We start from the raw sequence: 21,363 nt of genomic DNA, 5'->3' as shown, positions 1-21,363 counted from the left end.
CCTAGGCGGAGTGGGTGTAGATCTAGGTTTAGACTCATTGACCATGAGCGGGTTTGTTCCCGACAAATTCAACTCAAAGCACAACCTGGCTGGTTGTGCGGCGAGTTGGCGCACATGCGCAGTCTTACCATGGGTGCTAAGAACGATCACAAAGGGTTATGTGCTGCAATTCGCCCGTCCCCCTCCGCCATTCAGCGGAGTGATCCAATCTGTGGTGCAGCGAGAGCAGTCTCACTTCCTACGGGAAGAGATAGTCTCCCTGCTCAGAAAAGAAGCGATAAGCATAGTTCCTCCCGAGGAGGAGGCTTCAGGCTTCTACAGCCGTTACTTCCTGGTCCCAAAAAAAGACGGGAATTATCGGCCAATATTAGATCTACGTGTGTTAACCAGAGCACTCATGCCGCTACGGTTCAGAATGCTGACCCCACGCCGGCTTGTGCAGTTTATAAGGCCAAACGATTGGTTTATCACGATAGACTTAAAGGATGCATATTTCCACGTTCCGATCCACCACAGACATCGGAGATATCTGAGGTTTGCATTCGGAGGAATAGCGTACCAATTCAACGCACTTCCATTCGGCCTAGCTCTAGCGCCGTGGGTATTCACAAAGTGCGTAGAAGCAGCCATCGCCCCATTGCGTCTACGCGGCTTACGCGTATACAATTATTTGGACGACTGGTTAATAGCTGCTCATTCAGAGGCTGCAGCGGTGCAGGACGGCCATCTAGTGGTGGCGCACCTGTATCAACTGGGCTTTGTGATAAACAGGGAAAAAAGCGTTCTGTGCCCAAAGCAAATTACGCATTTTCTAGGCATGGTTCTAGACTCCACCTCCATGGAGGTCAGGCTGTCTCAAGAACGAATAAATGCCATCAAAACATGCGTGCGCCAGTTCCGACTGGGAGAGTCAATCTCGTCGCTGTGCTGCCAACGCCTGTTAGGAATGATGGCTTCAGCCGCCATCGCACTTCCGCTTGGGATGTTGCGTATGCGGCCATTCCAAATATGGTACCTGTCTATGAGGCTCAACGCAGTCACAGACAGGCACCGCAGAGTAGTGGTGTCCTCCAGATGCAGGAAAGCCCTGGCGATCTGGAGAACCCCCTGGTTTCTCGCCGCGTCGGGCACTATGGGCATAGTGTCGCATCGCGTAGTGGTGACCACAGACGCCTCCACCATGGGGTGGGGGGCAGTCTGCGAAGGAAGAGGCGTGAACGGTCTCTGGTCTGTGACAGAGGCCGCGTCTCATATAAATGTGTTAGAGCTGCGGACAGTAGTCCTGGCTCTACGACACTTTCTGCCCAGACTGAGTGGTCAGCATGTGTTAGTGAGGACGGACAACACTGCGGCCTTGGCGTATATAAACCGTCAAGGCGGAGTGCACTCCCAGTCACTACACCATTGGGCGACTCGCCTGCTCCTGAGGGCAGCGAGGCACGTCCTGTCCCTCAGGGCAGTTCATATACCAGGTCACCTCAACTACGGTGCGGACCTGTTATCGAGGGGCGATCCTCGAGCAGCAGACTGGTGCCTTCACCCACAAGTGATGGGTCAGATCTGGGTGCGTTTTTTCAAGGCGCAGGTGGACCTGTTCGCGAACAGGCAGAACACCTGCTGCCCGCTCTGGTTCTCGCTAGGGGGCAACGATCCCCCACTAGGCATAGACGCGCTGGGCCACCAGTGGCCAGCTCTACCCCTATATGCGTTTCCCCCGATCCCGCTCCTCCAGCAGGTGCTGTGCAGGATTGCGGACGATGGCAGGGAATTGATATTGATAGCCCCCCACTGGCCCAATCAGCCGTGGGCGGCAGATCTGGTCAATATGTCAGTGCAGCAGCCTTGGGAGCTGCCTCTGCGGAGAGACCTCCTGACGCAGGCGCACAGGACAGTGTGGCACCCCCATCCGGAGTGGTGGCGTCTCAGAGCCTGGCACCTGAGAGGTGCAGGCTCATAGCGTCAGGCTTGTCGGATGCAGTGGTGGCTACAATACAGAGTGCCCGAGCTGTGTCGACACGGGCTCTGTATACGCAGAAGTCGCGCAGTTTTGAGCGGTGGTGTGCTGCGCGTCAGCATGACCCCATTAACTGCCCGCTGGGCGTTATTCTAGAATTCCTACAGCAGTTATTTGATGAGGGGAAGGCAGCTTCCACTCTCAAAGTGTACATGGCTGCCATTTCAGCCTGCCACGCAGGCATTAATGGCAGTTCTCCTGGCAGTCACCCGCTAGCGTCACGCTTTATGGCGGGGGTGAGACGGCTCAGGGTGCCAGAGAAGCACCTCATACCCTCTTGGGATCTGCTAGTGGTGTTACGTTCTCTCACAGGGCCTCCGTTCGAGCCCCTGGAGACAGTGGACATAAAGTTTGTCTCTTTAAAGACTGCGCTGCTACTGGCGTTAACGTCAGCAAAGCGCGTTGGTGACATGCAAGCCCTGTCAGTCAGCCCATCGTGCCTTCAGTTCTCGATCGCTGGTGACAGAGTGGTTATGCGACCTAATGCTGCTTACACACCTAAAGTGGTGGTAACCCCATTCCGCAATCAGGTGATTGAATTAGCAGTTTTCTCGCCTCCTTCTTTTGCTTCAGCAGAGGAGGAACGTTTGAATAAGCTCTGTCCAGTGCACGCTCTCCGCTGTTACGAAGAGCGCACTAGAGCTTTCAGACAGTCAGATCAGCTATTTGTGTTTTTTGGTGCACGTGCAAAAGGCAGACCTCTATCAAAACCGAGCCTCTCCCGTTGGATAGTAGAGGCTATTAGAGGCGCTAAGAGTGTTGTCTTATAAGAGCTTGTCTTTAGATCTCCTGGAGAAGTTGCATGCGCACTCTACGCGGGTGGTCTCGTCTTCCTGGGCCTTACTAAAGGGCGTTTCAGTGGACGATATTTGCAAAGCTGCAAGCTGGAGTTCTCGCCACACTTTCATTAGATTCTATATGTTAGATGTGGCTGAACCTAGTTTTCTACATGGCGTTCTGCAGGCGAGCGATCTCTGAATCCCCTGGCCTGAGAACGATATATATGATAAGTGTGTTCATTGGTGTCTACATGTTATGTTGCACATGAAACATTCCAGGGTGTTTTCCTACAGGCGCAGGATCACGATCCTTGCCGCATATGATAAAGGTTGCCCTGTTAATATGTTCACCGCCAGCAGCTGTATGAACCTCTATGAGGCAAAGGCTTCAATAAAGCTGGTGTGTGTGATTGGCTGCCACTGTATTATCACACGGGAATATATAGGGTCCCATACTGTTATATCGCAGTAAACTGCGAAAAGGAACGTCTCGGTTACTTACGTAACCTCGGTTCCTTAAGCAGGAACCAGATATAACAAAGTTGGCGTGTACAGTGTTACCTTGGTTTGATATTCTTGCTCAGTTTTCTTTCCAAGACTGAGATCTGGTGCGCGATTCAAGATATAGACTCCTGAGGGGGCGGGCTCAGGAGTGCGCACTGACAGATCTCGCGGCCTTTCAGGCGTGAATGGATAAATGCTTCGATTTAGGCCCATGACTAGTGTCATGTACCATACTGTTATATCTGGTTCCTGCTTAAGGAACCGAGGTTACGTAAGTAACCGAGACGTTTTTTAATACAATATACAGACCATACATAGGAAGGTCTGTGTATAATATCAAGTCTCTAGCTTTAACATTGAGCTTTCCACAGTCCTTCAAATATGCTGCGACAGAGCATAGTGTAAAATCTTCGAGCAAATTCAAGCACCCCGAATACTATGATATACCCAAGCCACACCCTTGGAAGTCCATATTTTTCAAGTAAGGGTATCATATTTTAAGCCTAGGAAGTTTGAAGGAGCTAGCTTAAACACTTTTCTAGTAATAGCTCTTCAGAAAGCTCAAAAAGCGTCTTAAGTATTGGCACCCCCTCCTCCCTAAAACATCCTATGTGACAAAACTATTGGGAGTAGAGAGCTAATATTTGGGACTATTCATATTAAGAAGTGTATGAACAACCTTGAATTTTTTCAGCCAAATCTGAGATGGTCGAGTGGGAAATTTTCGTTAAATTGTGACGTTTGGCGTGGAATGACCCAGTACTTAATAATGAGTTCATTTTTTATACATTTTTCCTAACATTTTTGTAATGTTTTTGAAATATAATTTCATCTGAATTTAAAATCCATGATTTCCCATATATCCATCATCCTCTATTTGAGGTGTTGGAGGAATGGAAAAAAGAACTGTGGAGACTCTAAGAGGGATGAGAGACACAAAATGAACATGTGGAAATTGAATTAGAATCCTATGTGAAGGGAAGCAGACAAAAACATATACTGTTATAGTCTGCAACATTAGCGAAGTCTGGTTATCACTACGCTTATAGAACAATATAAATCATAGTTAAGGGCTACATGAATAATCAGGAAATGCATGACAATAAGGACATGTATAACACCAACCTTAATGTCTGCAGTTTGCAGTGGGGACTAGACAGTCCGTTGGAGAGAAGCTGAACTCCAGAATCGCCCAGGTCATTGTTCCACAGGTCTAGCTCTGTCAGGGAGTTTGGTGACTGTAGAAGAGTAGCCACAATTCCACAGGACTTATCTGTGAGTGTACATTTAGCAAGTCTGCAAAACAGCATAACAAAAGACAAAATATAACTCTTAAATAATAAAAAAGCGATGCCTTTCTGAAGGTGTCTTGAGAAATCAATATAATGAAAGGTTAGAGGAAATATGTTCCAGTTGAAGTGGGGATTGGGAGTTTTCCCTTAGATTTCTAAATTCACTGCTACAATTTACATGACAGTAATGTCATACTAAAACACAAACAGGGTCTACCCTATATTGCCAGAGTCCTCACAGTTGCCTCATATTAATGTCCACAGCAGCCAGTCAAAAGAAATAACACACACAACCCACATTGTCTACAGTTCTTAGTTAATTCATTAATGTGTACACTACTTTAGTTTTTCTCCACTAAATTCCTTAGGTTTTAAAAATGAACTTAAAAATTTAACATGACATTCATTACATATACTGTTCCATGAAGAGCTTCAACGCCTAGCATACATAGTTCATTCATGTGCACACTATACCTACACACTAGTGGTGTACAGAGACATCATTATCTGTATCTGTTTAACCAACAACATTATCTATCATTCAGATAGAAGGGCGTGGTTGATAACTGAAGTTATGTAGAATCGAGCAAATATTGTATGTTCTATGCTAATATTCATTGTCAATGCAAATGTTTTGCTTTCAAAACATCTACTTCAATTCATATTGGCATATAACTAATTATGAATCATATATCTCATACTACTCTTTTCATCTCTCTCTCTCTGATCCCCCCACCGCCTTCTAACTGGTGAACATAGAATAATAAGAAACAACAAAAAAAGTTTGTCGTTCAACCATGAACAACTTAAGTCAGAATCCCATTCCATTCCATTCTATTCCAGAACTCCATTATGGCTAATGGCTACATACAGCAAATAATAGTTGTTTCAAGCGCATTATTTTTCATTTCCTCAATAACGTATTCAGATATATCCCTTCTTCTCACACACACACACACACACACACACACACACACACGCACACAAATATATATATCAATGCAAGAAGCCCTATGTTTCTTTCGCTGATAGTTACCATGGCATAACACTATTCACCACATAGATACACTTCACCAGATATTTACACCTACATACTTTTTTACAATAGGCTTCACCGAAAGACAGTTCTCTTTGTAGATCAGGTGAGATAAAATCAATAGAAGCCAAACACCTATCAAGAGTTAGTGCTATTTTTACATTAACTTCTGATTAATAACAACATTCTTATTGGCTGACGGCCTTAATAAACCCATTAAACCCTTAAAATAAGGGTCCAAAATTCTGCTTAAATCTTGTTGATAATTTAGATAAACTTCCGATCATATTACACACCTCCCTTCCATGCTCCTGAAGCAATGTGTTGATTGGCTGTAAAAGTGCCTGGTTCGGTCAGATCCACTATGCTTGTTTCACATTTACTGAGTCGGGACTGCTCACAAACACAGGTGCATATTTTAAGCGCTCACAAGAAACAGGACGCTAAAGGACATTGAGGAACAATTTACTGAATTTGAAAAAAAAATGTCTGGCGTCAGTTAGAAGGATTAGTTATTCATGTGGCATGGATTTGACCACTCTATAGAACATTTTATTTCACACCCCAGTACAGTGATGTAGGCAGTGTAAGATGTTCACTGGTACATTTACAAGAAAATGTGATGTTAAACAGTTAGTCCACTGTTATGTTGTCAAGCTTAACTGTAGTACTTAATAATGAGTTCATTTTTTATACATTTTTCCTAACATTTTTGTAATGTTTTTGAAATATAATTTTATCTGAATTTAAAATCCATGATTTCCCATATATCCATCATCCTCTATTTGAGGTGTTGGAGGAATGGAAAAAAAAAACTGTGGAAACTCTAAGAGGGATGAGAGACACAAAATCAACAGGTGGAAATTGAATTAGAATCCTATGTGAAGGGAAGCAGACAAAAACATATACTGTTATAGTCTGCAACATTAGCGAAGTCTGGTTATCACTACGCTTATAGAACAATATAAATCATAGTTAAGGGCTACATGAATAATCAGGAAATGCATGAAAATAAGGACATGTATAACACCAACTTTAATGTCTGCAGTTTGCAGTGGGGACTAGACAGTCCGTTGGAGAGAAGCTGAACTCCAGAATCGCCCAGGTCATTGTTCCACAGGTCTAGCTCTGTCAGGGAGTTTGGTGACTGTAGAAGAGTAGCCACATTTCCACAGGACTTATCTGTGAGTGTGCATTCAGCAAGTCTGCAAAACAGCATAACAAAAGACAAAATATTACTCTTAAATGATAAATAAGCGATGCCTTTCTGAAGGTGTCTTGAGAAATCAATATAATGAAAGGTTAGAGGAAAAATATTCCAGTTGAAGTGGGGATTGGGAGTTTTCCCTTAGATTTCTAAATTCACTGCTACATTTTACATGACAGTAATGTCATACTAAAACACAAACAGGGTCTACCCCTATATTGCCACAGTCCTCACAGTTGCCTCATATTAATGTCCACAGCAGCCAGTCAAAAGAAATAACACACACAACCCACATTGTCTACAGTTCTTAGTTAATTCATTAATGTGTACACTACTTTAGTTTTTCTCCACTAAATTCCTTAGGTTTTAAAAATGAACTTCAAAATTTAACATGACATTCATTACATATACTGTTCCATGAAGAGCTTCAACGCCTATCATACATAGTTCATTCATGTGCACACTATACCTACACACTAGGGGTGTACAGAGACATCATTATCTGTATCTGTTTAACCAGCAACATTATCTATCATTCAGATAGAAGGGCGTGGTTGATAACTGAAGTTATGTAGAATCGAGCAAATATTGTATGTTCTATGCTAATATTCATTGTCAATGCAAATGTTGTGCTTTCAAAACATCAACTTCAATTCATATTGGCATATAACTAATTATGAATCATATATCTCATACTGCTTTTCATCTTTCTCTCTGATCCCCCCACCGCCTTCTAACTGGTGAACATAGAATCATAAGAAACAACAAAAAAAAGTTTGTCGTTCAACCATGAACAACTTAAGTCAGAATCCCATTCCATTCCATTCTATTCCAGAACTCCATTATGGCTAATGGCTACATACAGCAAATAATAGTTGTTTCAAACGCATTATTTTTTCATTTCCTCAATAACGTATTCAGATATATCCCTTCTTCTCACACACACACACACACACACACACACACACACACACACACGCACACAAATATATATATATCAATGCAAGAAGCCCTATGTTTTCTTCGCTGATAGTTACCATGGCATAACACTTTTCACCACATAGATACACTTCACCAGATATTTACACCTACATACTTTTTTACTATAGGCCTCACCGAGAGACAGTTCTCTTTGTAGTTCAGGTGAGATAAAATCAATAGAAACCAAACACCTATCAAGAGTTAGTGCTATTTTTACATTAACTTCTGATTAATAACAACATTCTTATTGGCTGACGGCCCTAATAAACCCATTCATGCCCTTTCTGCAGTGGGAATTAAAATAAGGGTCCAACATTCTGCTTAAATCTTGTTGATAATTTAGATAAACTTCAGATCATATTACACACCTCCCTTCCATGCTCCTGAAGCAATGTGTTGATTGGCTGTAAAAGTGCCTGGTTCGGCCAGATCCACTATGTTTGTTTCACATTTACTGAGTCGGGACTGCTCACAAACACAGGTGCATATTTTAAGCGCTCACAAGAAACAGGCCGCTAAAGGACATTGAGGAACAATTCACTGAATTTGAAAAAAAAATGTCTGGCGTCAGTTAGAAGGATTAGTTATTCATGTGGCATGGATTCGACCACTCTATAGAACATTTTATTTCACACCCCAGTACAGTGATGTAGGCAGTGTAAGATGTTCACTGGTACATTTACAAGAAAATGTGATGTTAAACAGTTACTCCACTGTTATGTTGTCATGCTTAACTGTAGTACTTAATAATGAGTTCATTTTTTATACATTTTTCCCACATTTTTGTAATATTTTTGAAATATAATTTTATCTGAATTTAAAATCCATGATTTCCCATATATCCATCATCCTCTATTTGAGGTGTTGGAGGAATGGAAAAAAAACTGTGGAAACTCTAAGCGGGATGAGAGACACAAAATCAACAGGTGGAAATTGAATTAGAATCCTATGTGAAGGGAAGCAGACAAAAACATATACTGTTATAGTCTGCAACATTAGCGAAGTCTGGTTATCACTACGCTTATAGAACAATATAAATCATAGTTAACACTTCCAGCACCAAGGCTGTTTTTTTACTCTGTTAGGTAATCTGCCATGCCTGATACTTTTGTATATTTCACCTAACTAAAAACCATGAGGCAAAAGTGTCATTTAATATTATATTCTAGAACACCCCAGCAATAGTCAAATGAGAGTAAAAGGAATGTAGTAAAAAAAGTTTTTTATTAAAATTGAATCTAAAGACACTAAAATTAAATCTAGTTTTAGAGGTGGTTCAGACTCAGTACAAAAACACATTGTAAATATTTTGGAAGTTTTCTTTTTTACTCTGAACCTTGTAAACGTAGGTGTTTTCTCCACAAAGGTGAGTTTAGCATTCAGAAAATGTGTGTGGTTTGAATAGTAATTATAAGTAAATTAAGAAGTGACACTTTTCTTCACCTTGACTACAATGCATATTGATGAGAGAGGTGTGAACCGCCCTGTTAGTGCCCCTCCCCATTATGGCCCACCTGTCAATGGTCCAGCTGTCAATGGCCCTGGAATGTCATTGTAGCTCTCTCCCCCACAACCATCAGTTTTGAAAGTGCATACAAGAAAGTGCAAACAAGCCAGGTGCATAGAAGTAGGTGCATTTAATTAGGTGCATAAAAGTAGGTGCATATTAAATAATGAGTAGAAAAAAGTATAAAAAATAGTATAAAAAAGTATAGTATGAAAAAGGCCACTATAAGTACTACACATAACATAAAAACACACATGAGAGAAGTACTTCAGATAAAACACAGTATATAGGATACAATATATATAAAAAAATGTATATAAGAAGTATGTCAGAGGTAAAATGCAAAAAGCAGGGCAGGAGTGCAAAAGTGAATGTGCAATGTGCATTGTGCAATGTTATGAAATGGGTGCAGGGTACAAAAATATGGCCTATGGATGCCAAGCATCATAACAATTTCTCTCAGGGAGAACGCAAAGGTAGACATCGCATACTTTGCACATCCACGGGGTTTTGACCTTCTTTCCCTGAGTCTTGCAATATACACATACCTTGCGGTAAGCACGAGGCCCACAAAATGGCTTGTGAATGGGAACATTGCTAACATTTTTACAGGAGTCTTTTCTGTTTTCACTGTCACAGAACACAGCTGAGCAGTGAGCTCCTCAAGGAAAGTCTTGTGGGTCATGCTGTCCTTCTGCATGTTCTGCATGAGTTCTCTGTGCAGAAGGTAGGCATTTGTGGCAGCAATGTCCAGGAAGTGAAGAAAGAGTTTCCTGTACCACTTCACAGTTCTGTGCTGTGTGGTGTAGTACTGGATTAACTGGTCTGATAAATCCACACCTCCCATGAACTTGTTGTACTCTACAACAGGTGTGGGGCATGGAAAGGATTGTGAGGACCAGACACCCTGTTTGGATTTCACCCTTCTCTTGGCTGTATCCCCAGTGTGGGCTGGATGGATGGTGGAACAGACAGACACCTCTCGTGAATCCATCCATTTCACAAACACAAGATAGCCATCCCTGATCCAGCGGAACGTTCCCCTAGGGGACTTCTTGCTCAGTGCATTGACTGCGGTGCGTGGGCACTCCTTTCGGAAGTCTCTGTATGTCCCACAAGCACCAAACTTATCAGCATACAAGTCATTGAAAAGCTTTGGGCTTGTGTAAAAATTGTCCATGTACACGTGGTATCCAGACCCCAAATAAGCTCTGTCAATCAGTGACATGACAGAGTTATAAGAGAGGCCTTGTCCTGTGGAGAAGTGGTTCTTTCCAGTGTATATAGAAAAGCCCAAAGTGTACCCATTGCTGGAGTCTGCAAGCACAAACAACTTGAACCCCCACTTGGTTGGTTTGTCCTTCATGTACTGCCTCATAGTATGTCCTTTAGAAGCCACCATACGCTCATCCACCGCAATGGCCCTGCGGGGATGATAGAATGCCTTGCAGGCATTCTGTATGGTGTACATGAGGGGTTTGAGTCTGAACAGTTTGTCATGTGCTGAGGTTCCCCTCTTGGCATCATTCACCCTGTCCTCGCTTGGGTCACTCATGTGCACATTCCATGATATTGTTTGGTATCTGTTTCTTGCCATCACCTCTGCCACGAAAGGGATGGAGAAGATGGTGTTTCTCCTCCAGTAGTCAGATATATGATCCAGCTTGATCATGCACATGTAGAATACCAGTCCAATGTATCGGTAGAATTCATCCACTCCAACATCCACCCATCTGTACTTTGCACCTCTGGCTATGTTCCTAGCAGCTTGCTTGTTAGTGTTCTGGCAGAGGGTTTTCACAGCATCCTCTGAAAAGAAGAGTTTGAAGAGGTCCAGAGGAGTGTGGTTGTCTGCTGCATTCAGCTGCACACCAGGCTCCCTTGCAGGAAAAAACCTCAGTGTTGACGGCGTGGCATCATTGTCACCCTCTGACTTCCATGACAACAGATCTGGTTTAGGCTGACACCGTGCTCTTTTCCTTGGCGGTGTAGGTGCAATGTTCTCCAAGTTTCTGTAATAGAGTAAATTAAAATTAACAGTTGCTCTTTCATTTTATGTTCAGGCATTGTAACACATATGATTTTAGCTCTGTAATTACACCAGTTTCGATCACTAACACCTGCCTAGTTTCGATTCACACCTACCATAAGCGTCATAATAACACTAACGACTAACGACAACAATCGTTGATATGTGTAGCCTAATATCATTAACGCAACTCTGAGAATTAAATATGTATTCTACTATACAATAGTTTTAGCGGCATAAAGTTATTGAATCGCTATGCAAACAGTATAGCACTAATAACACATAATAACACTAACGACTAACGACAACAATCGTTGATATGTGTAGCCTAATATCAGTAACGCAACTCTGAGAATTAAATATGTATTCTACTACACAATAGTTTTAGCGGCATAAAGTTATTGAATCGCTATGCAAACAGTATAGCACTAATAACACATAATAACACTAACGACTAACGACAACAATCGTTGATATGTGTAGCCTAATATCAGTAACGCAACTCTGAGAATTAAATATGTATTCTACTATACAATAGTTTTAGCGGCATAAAGTTATTGAATCGCTATGCAAACAGTAGCACACTAAAATATTCCATTCAACTCAGAGCATAATGACATGCGTTTTACTCCTATAAGTTAATCAACAGCATTCTTTACAAGAGCTAGTCAAACGAATACAACTTACTCAACACGAATATCCTCAGCGGGGTCAAGACGAAGCTCAAAGTGCATGTGTTCATCTTCCATATCGTCACCACTTTCATCCGAGGACGTGGTTTCCTCCTCACTGACCAGGTCCTCCTGGATTTGGCGCAGAGCTTCGGTAGCAGAGATCCGTTTCGCCATGGTGTATCTCCTCAGTCCGTATGTAAACAATCTTACATGCTGCCTTGTTTATACGGAAAAACGGGGCGTTTTCTCACGTTTTCCTGCTTCGTCATTACCCTATAGCGATCGGCGATTTACCATGATCTTATCATATGAATAGCCCTAATTTGCTAATGGGAGGGCCATCACCGGTTGCTTTCACACTCAGAGAGAGAAATATGCAAGGCTTTAGCTCCATTCTCTTTACAAAGTGCTCATTTATTTATTTGTTCCAAACTGCATATATTTGAAAACTAGAAGATTCAGGGTTTCTCAGGGTGTTGGTTTTATGTTTGTAGGACAAAAACTCGCGGAGATTTTTAATTATATTTATAAAAAAACCAAAAAGTTCCCCACGGGGCACCTTGGGGCTTGAAGAGTTAAGGGCTACATGAATAATCAGGAAATGCATGACAATAAGGACATGTATAACACCAACCTTAATGTCTGCAGTTTGCAGTGGGGACTAGACAGTCCGTTGGAGAGAAGCTGAACTCCAGAATCTCCCAGGTCATTGTTCCACAGGTCCAGCTCTGTCAGGGAGTTTGGTGACTGTAGAACAGTAGCCACAATTCCACAGGACTTATCTGTGAGTGTGCATTCAGCAAGTCTGCAAAACAGCATAACAAAAGACAAAATATTACTCTTAAATGATAAATAAGCGATGCCTTTCTGAATGTGTCTTGAGAAATCAATATAATGAAAGGTTAGAGGAAAAATATTCCAGTTGAAGTGGGGATTGGGAGTTTTCCTTAGATATCTAAATTCACTGCTACATTTTACATGACAGTAATGTCATACTAAAACACAAACAGGGTCTACCCCTATATTGCCACAGTCCTTACAGTTGCCTCATATTAATGTCCACAGCAGCCAGTCAAAAGAAATAACACACACAACCGTCATTGTCTACAGTTCTTAGTTAATTCATTAATGTGTACACTACTTTAGTTTTTCTCCACTAAATTCCTTAGGTTTTAAAAATGAACTTCAAAATGTAACATGACATTCATTACATATACTTTTCCATGAAGAGCTTCAACGCCTAGCATACATAGTTCATTCATGTGCACACTATACCTACACACTAGTGGTAAACAGAGACATCATTATCTGTATCTGTTTAACCAACAACATTATCTATCATTCCGATAAAAGGGCGTGGTTGATAACTGAAGTTATGTAGAATCGAGCAAATATTGTATGTTCTATGCTAATATTCATTGTCAATGCAAATGTTGTGCTTTCAAAACATCAACTTCAATTCATATTGGCATATAACTAATTATGAATCATATATCTCATACTGCTCTTTTCATCTCTCTCTTTGATCCCCCCCACCGCCTTCTAACTGGTGAACATAGAATCATAAAGAAACAACAAAAAAAGTTTGGCATTCAACCATGAACAACTTAAGTCAGAATCCCATTCCATTCTATTCCAGAATTCCATTATGGCTAATGGCTACATACAGCAAATAATAGTTGTTTCAAACGCATTATTTTTCATTTCCTCAATAACGTATTCAGATATATCCCTTCTTCTCACACACACACACACACACACACACAAACGCATACAAATATATATATAAATGCAAGAAGCCCTATGTTTTCTTCGCTGATAGTTACCATGGCATAACACTATTCACCACATAGATACACTTCACCAGATATTTACACCTACATACTTTTTTACAATAGGCCTCACTGAGAGACAGTTCTCTTTGTAGATCAGGTGAGATAAAATCAATAGAAACTAGTGCTGTCAGTTTAACGCGTTATTAACGGCGTTAACGCAAACCCATTTTAACGGCGTTAATTTTTTTATCGCGAGATTAAGGCTTTTTCTTTTTTTTTTTTAGATTTACATTATTTTTGGCCTCGCAAACTGTGTAGTAGGCTAACGTTACGGTTTGAGTGAATGGTCAGCGCGATACGGCGAAATGGATGATAAAAAGCTTCTGAATGGAAAGTTTACTTTTAAAAGTTGTGTTGTGCAAAAGAAGCGAGCTTCACTGTTGTCTGAAAATGTCAACAGGCAGCTGGCTGAAAGCAAAGAAGTAGTAGGCTTACCTTTTATTGGTAACCTTACTGTTACGGTTCATTGTTTCTGAAATAAGAGGCCTGACTGCTATGTTCCCAGCAAACTTGAAACAAATTAAATATTAAGCCATGGTTTAACTGCACTACAGGCTGAGCCCTTGTTTACCTGAAATGTGCACTTTATAATTTTATTTTGTACCGCCCTGTTTGGCAATGTTGGTTTTCAATCAAATAAAACATTTGCATAACGCAAGCCAATCCACTGTTCCATGTTGATAAGGGCATTAAAATAAAAATAAAAAGATGGAAAAAATAAATAAACGAAGGGACATTTAGAATAAATACAAATTTGCGATTAATCGCGATTAAATTTGAGTAAACTATGACATAAATTTGATTAATCGCGATTAAATATTTGAATCGTTTGACAGCACTAATAGAAACCAAACACCTATCAAGAGCTAGTGCTATTTTTACATTAACTTCTGATTAATAACAACATTCTTATTGGCTGACGGCCCTAATAAACCCATTCATACCCTTTCTGCAGTGGGAATTAAAATAAGGGTCCAACATTCTGCTTAAATCCTGTTGATAATTTAGATAAACTTCCGATCATATTACACACCTCCCTTCCATGCTCCTGAAGCAATGTGTTGATTGGCTGTAAAAGTGCCTGGTTCGGCCAGATCCACTATGTTTGTTTCACATTTACTGAGTCGGGACTGCTCACAAACACAGGTGCATATTTTAAGCGCTCACAAGAAACAGGCCGCTAACGGACATTGAGGAACAATTTACTGAATTTGAAAAAAAAATGTCTGGCGTCAGTTAGAAGGATTAGTTATTCATGTGGCATGGATTTGACCACTCTATAGAACATTTTATTTCACACCCCAGTACAGTGATGTAGGCAGTGTAAGATGTTCACTGGTACATTTACAAGAAACTGTGATGTTAAACAGTTACTCCACTGTTGTCATGTTGTCATGCTTAACTGTAGTACTTAATAATGAGTTCATTTTTTATATATTTTTCCTAACATTTTTGTAATGTTTTTGAAATATAATTTCATCTGAATTTAAAATCCATGATTTCCCATATATCCATCATCCTCTATTTGAGGTGTTGGAGGAATGGAAAAAAAAACTGTGGAAACTCTAAGAGGGATGAGAGACACAAAATCAACAGGTGGAAATTGAATTAGAATCCTATGTGAAGGGAAGCAGACAAAATTATATACTGTTATAGTCTGCAACATTAGCGAAGTCTGGTTATCACTACGCTTATAGAACAATATAAATCATAGTTAAGGGCTACATGAATAATCAGGAAATGCATGACAATAAGGACATGTATAACACCAACCTTAATGCCTGCAGTTTGCAGTGGGGACTAGACAGTCCGTTGGAGAGAAGCTGAACTCCAGAATTGCCCAGGTCATTGTTCCACAGGTCTAGTTCTGTCAGGGAGTTTGGTGACTGTAGAACAGTAGCCACAATTCCACAGGACTTATCTGTGAGTGTGCATTCAGCAAGTCTGCAAAACAGCATAACAAAATTCAAAATATTACTCTGAAATGATAAATAAGCAATGCCTTTTAGAAGGTGTCCTGAGAAATCAATATAATTAAAGGTTAGAGGAAATAGAGTTTCCCCTTAGATTTCTGAATGCACTGCTACATTTTCATGACAGTAATGGCATACTAATACACAAACAGGGTCTACCCCTATATTTCCACAGTTTCCTCATATTAATGTCCACGGCAGCCTGTAAAAAGGAGTAACACACAAAAGTCACATTCCTCTAGAGGTGTCATGAGACATCAGAACTCAGATTAAGGTTTTGGGTTGAGCACATTTTATTAATGAGTACAGCCGGGGCAATAGGGGAATCAACACAAACAGGGCGGACTAACAGACAAATGGGAAACACTCAGAAGTCTGACGACAGATTTGAAGACAAGACCAGTGGCGGTTCTACACAGAGGCCTGGGGTGGCCGTGCCCCTGTAGCCACCCCGTGCTGACCAAATAAAAAAATGCTGAATTTATTATGATTTTTACACCCGAGTGCCAAAAGCGGAACTAATGCGACGCGACGTTCTACACGGGTAAATTAAAGCGGCGCACCCAAACACTGTAGTCTGCCAGGTGTGGTGCTCGTCGGTGAATGTGAATGAGAGCTCAGCAACTACTATTCATGGATACCATGTGACGTGTGTCTAAGCGACGCCATATTTGTGTCCAAGATGGACACAGTAGTCTAGCTGTGCGTCGGTCACAACCCACAGAAAGTTCAAATACCCGGAATATGTTGTGCTGTTGGATGTCACCAAAGAAACCCAAATATACAATTTCGTTCTATTCCAAAAGATTTAGGGAATGACTGACCTGTTAAGTGAACTATAGCACGTTGATGCAATCGTGAATAATTACTGTGTCTTATTAAAGCTAAACTCTCCTGAGCAAGCTAGAGTGCTAATAGCTAGCAAGCTGTTTTGCCCGTTACTAAAGGCTTTAGCTACAACTCGTCAGCCCATATTGACACTCTTAACCACCACTAAAATAACACGCTTGATAATCGCTGTTTGAATTACTTACATGACCTGTGATCACATACATATTTTTTGTCTCCAGATGCCATATCTTGGTGTCGTTCACCCATCCTGCAACTGCATATTGATATGCATTTGTACTCTTGAAATCTCCGGTGTATGGGGATGGATTATGTTATGTACAAGATAAATGTAAATGTCGGGAAAAGAAAGTTGGGGCAGACGCTTTGCAGACTTTAAGGGACAAAATAAAGTTGAAGTTTAATAAATTATGGATCGCAGCCAATAATCAATGCCTTCCAAATATCGCTGCCCTTCCGTCTCATTTAGATGTGCTATCAGCTACAGCTCGCTAGCTTGCTCAGGAGAGTTTAGATTTGATAAGACACAGTAATTGTTCACGATTGTATCAAGGCCAAAAACAAATCCTAAAGGAGACATCACATAAAAAAGCACATACTTAGATTTTAGTATGAATAGCAGTGGCGGTTTTAGCCTGAAATTTCTGGTGGGGCAATTTTGTATGACTATGTCATGACTGTGTTGTCATGACTGTGTTCGCCAGCTAACCAACCACTAGAATTAGAAAATACTACATTTAAAAAGTCTAAATTTGAAGAAACTATAAACAGAAAACAATACTATTATAATATTATTATTATAATTATTATATTATTACTATATATTATTATATATGACTACCTTGCTACTATTGGTTACAAAAATCTTTAATTTTTATGTGCCCCTCTGGTTAAACCTTGGCCCCCCTAGTAAAATTTTTCTAGAACCGCCACTGACAGAGACTGAATCAAACTCTACAGTGTCACACTCTGGAGCACGAAAACAAGATACTACAAAGAACTAGGATAACAAGACCGAACTCAGGAATGTCACTACAGTAACTGATAACTTAACAGGCAAAATTAAACGAAACCAAGATACACAGTGTTTAACACCGGAAAAGACTAATTGAGGGTTACGAACAAAACTGAGATCTCAAACAGGGACTATAAACTATAAAAATAACAGGGGATACTAAACAAACTAACAGACTATAACTAAGGACACAAACTTAAGATCAAACAAACAAACAACAGTCTAACTCTGGCTAATAAGCTTGAGGGTGCGGAACTTAAACACATGGCACGAAGCCAGACAAGAAAGTCAAGGAAGACCTGGGGTCGTGAGCACGGAGCCTAAAGTAAGCCTCACTGAATCAATTGGACATCAATAGATTAGTAGATCAATCCAAGAAAACCACATATCAGTCCAGACCAGTAACCACTCTATGTGTGAAATCTTTGACTGTACTGTTATCAAAGGGCAGACTTAATTGCTAAAGGTCACACTTAAATGTAAGTGATGTGATAATGTCAAGTGTAATTTTATGCCAAGTTATCAACCAAAATGCTGCAGTGAAAATGGACTATTATCATCTCATGACCCTGACACATTTATGCATCTGCTGGTATCTTTAGATGTTTCATATTGTACGTCAGCAGTAGGTATCAGTGACATCAAAACTATTAATCAGTCATGCACAATCACATAGTGGAATGGACATAATCTTATCAACAAAAGATCACATATTGTCAATAATAACAATGAAAAAATATGTTTATCCATCTCCATCAGAAACTCACCGTGCCTTTCTGTAGCATCTCACAGCAGGGAGCAGTCTCCTGCGTCCCTCAACTGATGTGTTGTATTTCTTCAGTTCAAACTCATCCAGCACCTCCCCAGACATCAGAAGCATGTGGGCCAGTGCTGAACAGTGAGCAGGAGACAATTTCTGTTTGATGTTCTTTGGTGACTCCAGATATTTTTGTATTTCTTTGTGCATGGAATGATCATTCATTTCAAATAAGCAATGGAAAAGATTGATGCATCGTTCAGGAGAGAGATCTTCCCTGTTAAGCTTCTTAATGTATTGACATGTTTCCTTGACACTTTTTGAGCTGCTATGTTTGTGGTTCAGTAGACCTTTCAAAAGTCTCTGATTTCTCTCCAGAGAGATGCCCATAAGGAATCGAAGGAAAAGATCCAGGTGTCCATTCCTGCTCTTCAAAGCCTCATCCACTGCACTCTTAAGTAGCACATGTAGATGATCTTGAGATTGTAAGCCCACCGCCGATTGAAGAGATGATATAAAAGATTGACTGGGATCAACTCTACGTTCTTCACTGACGAGGGATTTCAGTGCCTCAAGGTTCTTAGTCACATAAGAGTGAAACACAAACACAGCTGCCAGAAACTCCTGGATGCTTAGATGCACAAAGCAGTAGACCTTCCTCTGGTGAAACACAGATTCTTCCTTGAAGATTTCAGTGCACATGCCAGAGTACACTGAGGCTTCACTGACATCAATGCCACAATCTTTCAGGTCTTCCTCATTAAACATCAGATTGCCATTCTCTAGATTCTTGAAAGCCAGTTCTCCAAGCTTCAGTAAAATCTCTTTCTGAGATTTTAGAAGTTTCTCTTGATCTTTCTCAGTTCCACTCTGATACTTCTGATCCTTCCTTCTGGTGTGGACGAGCAAGAAGTGTATGAACATCTCAGTCAGAGTTTTGGGAATGTCTTGATTGTTGTCCAGCATCTGCTGAAGTACAGTGGCTGCAATCCAACAGAAGACTGGAATGTAGCACATGATGTGGAGACTCCTGGATGCCTTAATGTGTGAGATGATTCTGTTGGCCTGACTGTCATCACTGATTCTCTTCCTGAAGTACTCTTCCTTCTGTGGGTCATTGAACCCTCGTACTTCTGTCACCTGATCGATGCACTGAGCAGGAATTTGACTGACTGCTGCTGGTCGTGAGGTTATCCAGATGTGTGCAGAGTGAAGCAGACTTCCCTGAATGAGGCTTGTCATCAGAACATCCACTGATGATGTTTGTTTTAAATCAGATATCATGTTCTGTTGGAAATTCAGAGGTAATCGACTCTCATCCAAACCATCAAAGATGAACACAACCTGACAGTCTTTGTATTCTTCACCATCCTTCAGCTCCTTCAGCTCAGGATGAAAGTCAAGCAGGAGCTTGTGAAGACTATACTGATCACCCCTGACTAAATTCAGCTCACGAAAAGGATGGGGAAATATAAAGTCTACATTCTGATTGGCTACCCCATCTATCCAATCAAGAATGAACTTCTGCACTGAGACTGTTTTTCCAATGCCAGCAATACCGTTGGTCATCACGGTTCTGATGTGCTTCTCCTGTCCAGGTAAAGGCTTGAAGATGTCATTGCAGTTGATTGGTGTGTCTTCTGTGGTTTGTGCTCTGGATGCTGACTCTACCTGCAACACCTCATGTTCCTTATTCACCCCTTCACTCTCTCCCTCTGTGATGTAGAGCTCTGTGTAGATCTTACTGAGGGGTGTCTCAGCTCCTGGTTTGATGATGCCTTCAGATATGTTCTCAAACTTCCTCTTCAGACTGGCTTTATGCTTCTCTATAACTCTCCTCAGGACATCACCAGCTGTTTATCATGAACAAAAATAAACAAAAAACCTATTAGTATCATGTGTATGATAAATCACAATATTGGTTTTCATTTGTGCTTGCTTTATCAAAATGTATCATTGACATTCCAGACACAAATATCCCGTTGATTTTCACTACTGTTGCTCCTTACACATTAAAATGGTAATTTTATTCTGATAATCTAGAGCAGGGATGGGGAATCTTTCTCCTACCAACAGCCATATGAGTATTTACAACGTTATTTGTGGTCCTACATGACTAACAGTACCCTAATTTAAAACCTAAGTTTTAGTAAAACGTTGTAGTGACTCAAAATATTTCGTTGGCTAAATTATAATATTTTTTTACGAATTCTCCCACTGAATGACAAACAGAATAAAGTCAACGTTTAAATCTATGTACATTGCAGTGAAAAAGTATTTGTCCCCTTCCCAATTTCGTCTATTTTTGCATATTTGTCACACTTAAATGTTTCAGATCATATAACTAATTTTAATATTAGACAAAGATTACCCAAGTAAACACAAAATACAGTTTTTTAAAGTAATTTATTGAAGGAAAAAATCCAACCCCACCTGGCCCTATGTAAAATAGTAATTGCCCCCTTAGTTACTAAATCAACCAATTAACCATTGATACTTTGGTGAACTTGTATTGCCCCTTTATTAAACTTGGTTTAGTTGGCATCTCTCCTTTTAGTCTTCAGTCTGAAGTTGCTGATCTGAAGACAGGTATGCTTGTCAAAGAAACTAAACATATATTTACAAATGATAAACCCTCAAAGATATGGTATAATGATGACATAACAGTGTATATACTAAAAGATTGTGAACTGCAACATGTGATACATATGATGTGATATTTAATGCATTTATCTTGTTTTGTCTTATGCCATAAGGTTTCTAGCACACGTTTTCCCTCTGCTAACAGGCTAATATCCAGTGTGTTTGACGACTGCATGTTGCAGACTGTCTCGTTGTATGTTAATGTGAACAGTGTACGGAGCTCCACTTCGCTGGAACAAAGCATCAGAACTTCAGGGCGTGGCCATTT

General features: G+C 40.6%; 1 protein-coding gene across 1 annotated transcript in view; it reads right to left on the bottom strand.

The window, feature by feature from the left end:
* The window catches only part of LOC116219866 (NACHT, LRR and PYD domains-containing protein 3-like), a 33,676-nt gene that overhangs the window by 9,666 nt on the left and 2,647 nt on the right, over positions 1-21,363 (bottom strand). Inside the window, exons 3-6 of the mRNA XM_042703928.1 lie at positions 18,463-20,305; positions 12,658-12,828; positions 6,660-6,830; positions 4,423-4,593 (exon numbers count right to left, since the gene is read on the bottom strand). Of these exons, the coding sequence (XP_042559862.1) occupies positions 4,423-4,593; positions 6,660-6,830; positions 12,658-12,828; positions 18,463-20,305 (2,356 nt within the window). The remainder of the gene's footprint in view (positions 1-4,422; positions 4,594-6,659; positions 6,831-12,657; positions 12,829-18,462; positions 20,306-21,363) is intronic.

This window comes from Clupea harengus, chromosome 26 (genome assembly GCF_900700415.2).
Source record: "Clupea harengus chromosome 26, Ch_v2.0.2, whole genome shotgun sequence".
In the NCBI taxonomy this organism is placed as follows: domain Eukaryota; kingdom Metazoa; phylum Chordata; class Actinopteri; order Clupeiformes; family Clupeidae; genus Clupea; species Clupea harengus.
This window is presented reverse-complemented; position numbering and strand designations above follow the sequence as displayed.